Genomic DNA, 2,782 nt, shown 5'->3' on the forward strand with positions numbered 1-2,782 from the left:
GAGCAGGGGGAAGGGTAGAGGGAAAGGGAGAGAGAGAATCTCAAGCAGACTCCCCGATGAGCTTGGAGCCCGACGCAGGGATTGATCTCCTAACCTTGAGATCATGACCTGAGCTAAAATCAAGAGTCAGACACTTAACCAACTGAGCCAAGCAGGCACCCCTGGTTGTAGGTATTTTAAAAACAGTTTTGTATAGTTTGTTATAGCTAATGCTTTTTCTCAAAGTACAATTGTCTGGTCCAGCGAGCAGTTCTTATGATAAGGTACTGTTTAATTTCTCTTGAATGATTCACGTCAGCCTTCATGAAAAAAAGCAGCATGATGTGGTGGGAAAAGCACATACGTTGGACCTTGCAGACATAGGGCTGAGGTCCACCCATAACATAAAGGGACTTCGTGGGGTCAAAGAAATGTGTGGGAGTGCTGCAGCCAACTTAACTTTAGAAGGTCAAGAATCAATGACACATCCATACAGACAGGTTAATAAAACAAGAACTTTTGAGCAGAGAACCGCATTCTAATAATATATAAAAGGGGACACAATGGTTTCCAAAGTATGGTTATCAAGAAAGAGAAAATAGATCTGAAAGAAAGGTTATGATATGAGCAAGGGTCTGTCCTATCATGTTGGGGATTGTGGATGAGACAGTGAGAAATGTTTAAAGATGAAGTGGCCAATAAACTATGGACTTAATCTGTGGTTTCAAGACAGTTTGTCTCAGGGAAATGGAGGCAGGCCAGCATCAGCCATAAAATAAATTAAGTGAAGACTTCCTTGTCGTCCGGCGGGGAGTCACAAATCACATTGAGCCAAAAAGCAGCCAGTGTTTTCTGCAGTTACAAACAAAATGAATATTCCCATGCTACTGCCACATTCTCACCGGCGTTTCCTAAAAGGCCTTTTAAGAACACCTTTCCGTCGTTACCACTTCATCTTTCACTCAAGTACTCATCTCAGATCAGGAATCCCTTGTGCTCAGCCATTTAATTCTCTTGGACTCCAATGTACAAAATGGATGTTGTTGTCAAATGGTTTAAAGAAAAAATTATGTGTACAAACAACCTTAAAGGAACACACAGAAGAACTTTCTGATAAAGAACAAAGATTTGTGGATAAACTTTATACCGGTTTAATCCAAGGGCACAGGGCCTGCTTAGCAGAGGCCATAACTCTTACAGAATCAACACACAAGAGGAAAAAAGAGTTAGCCCAGGTGCTTCTTCAGAAAGTATTAGTCTACCACAGAGAACAAAAACAAATAAATAAAGGAAAACCACTAGCATTTCGAGTGGGATTATCTGGGCCCCCTGGTGCTGGAAAATCAACCCTTTTTAGAGTATTTTGGAAAAATGCTTACTGAGAGAGGGCACAAATTATCTGTGCTAGCTGTGGACCCTTCTTCTTGTGCTAGTGGTGGATCACTCTTAGGTGATAAAACCCGAATGACTGAGTTATCAAGAGATATGAATGCATACATCAGGCCATCTCCTACCAGCGGTACTTTAGGAGGTGTGACAAGGACCACAAATGAAGCTATTCTGTTGTGTGAAGGAGGGGGATATGACATCATTCTTATTGAAACCGTAGGTAATTCGTATCTCTGCCAGAAATGGAGAGGGCATCACTGAAATGTGGGATAAGATGAGAGAGTTCCAGGACCTCATGTTCGCCAGTGGGGAGCTGATGGCCAAGCGGCAGAGGCAGCAGAAAGTTTGGATGTGGAATCTCATTCAGGAAAGCGTGTTAGAACATTTCAGGACCCATCCCACTGTCCAGGAACAGATTCCTGTTCTGGAATAAAAGGTTCTCAGTGGGGCCCTGTCCCCAGGACTAGCAGCAGATGTGTTGTTGAAAACTTTTAAAAGCAGAGGCTAAGGAAATTTATCCTATGCAATGATTTTATATACCATTTCATAAAGTATTTTAATATTAAAAGTCACTTGAATGCTTAAAAAAATAAATTAAGTGAAGTTTCAAAATACTTCTAATATGGGCAGCCAGACAGGAATAATCTCAAGTAGGACTACTCTCTAAAATACTTATCTAGTCTGCCAACTGTGGACATCAAATCCTTACTGCAGAATTCATCTTGCTGTAAAGTATAATTATAGTGGTAATTGAAATGTTCTTTTTTTTTTAAATTCAGAACTTTGGAAAGATGACAGGAGACACCATAGAATAAGTTAACAGGCAGGTGACAGAATGGGAGAAGGTACAATGTTTAAAACTGACAAGGCATTAATATCTAGAACACAAAGGAACTCTAGACAAGTCAGGAAGAAAAGGACAGAAACTCCTAAAAAAAAAGGGTGGTTCAAAGAAGACCAGGCAATTCCAAGAAGAACACTATGAATTTGGCTAACAAGCATAAGATTTATTTTCCTCTTTCGTCTCCCTCCTATAAGCACCCACTCTAATGAATTTGATACATCTTCTTAAACATGTCTGACAAAAATGTAGTTCTGGATGTATATGTATTTTTAATAATAGTCCCATTCATGTCAGGTCACTGTAAATTGAAAGGATGCGATAACACCTAACATAAAAAGTTAAGCAAATATGGACAAATAGCACAATATGAAGAGTCGATGAAGATGCAGGGAAAGGAGAAGCATTTCTCGTAGGAGTGCAAATTGAATCAGCCATTTGGAAGGTGCTCTGGCAGGATGCATCGAAGTAAGTAGACATATCCTGGAAGATCCAAAATACCCCTGCTGGGTGTTTGCTTTCCAGAAAAACACACAAGTTCACAGGGCAGCTGGATAAGACTATTTGTGCAGT

At 40.3% G+C, this 2,782-nt stretch overlaps 1 protein-coding gene across 1 annotated transcript; it reads left to right on the forward strand.

Moving 5' to 3' along the window:
• Positions 1 to 790: 790 nt before the first annotated feature.
• Positions 791 to 1,629, forward strand: LOC113925418 (methylmalonic aciduria type A protein, mitochondrial-like). The gene is given in 2 exon segments (XM_035726359.1): positions 791 to 1,328; positions 1,330 to 1,629. Coding segments are annotated over 2 exon segments (780 nt in total). The 5' UTR covers positions 791 to 848.
• The last annotated feature ends 1,153 nt before the right edge of the window (positions 1,630 to 2,782 follow it).

Source organism: Zalophus californianus, chromosome 2 (assembly GCF_009762305.2).
Source record: "Zalophus californianus isolate mZalCal1 chromosome 2, mZalCal1.pri.v2, whole genome shotgun sequence".
In the NCBI taxonomy this organism is placed as follows: domain Eukaryota; kingdom Metazoa; phylum Chordata; class Mammalia; order Carnivora; family Otariidae; genus Zalophus; species Zalophus californianus.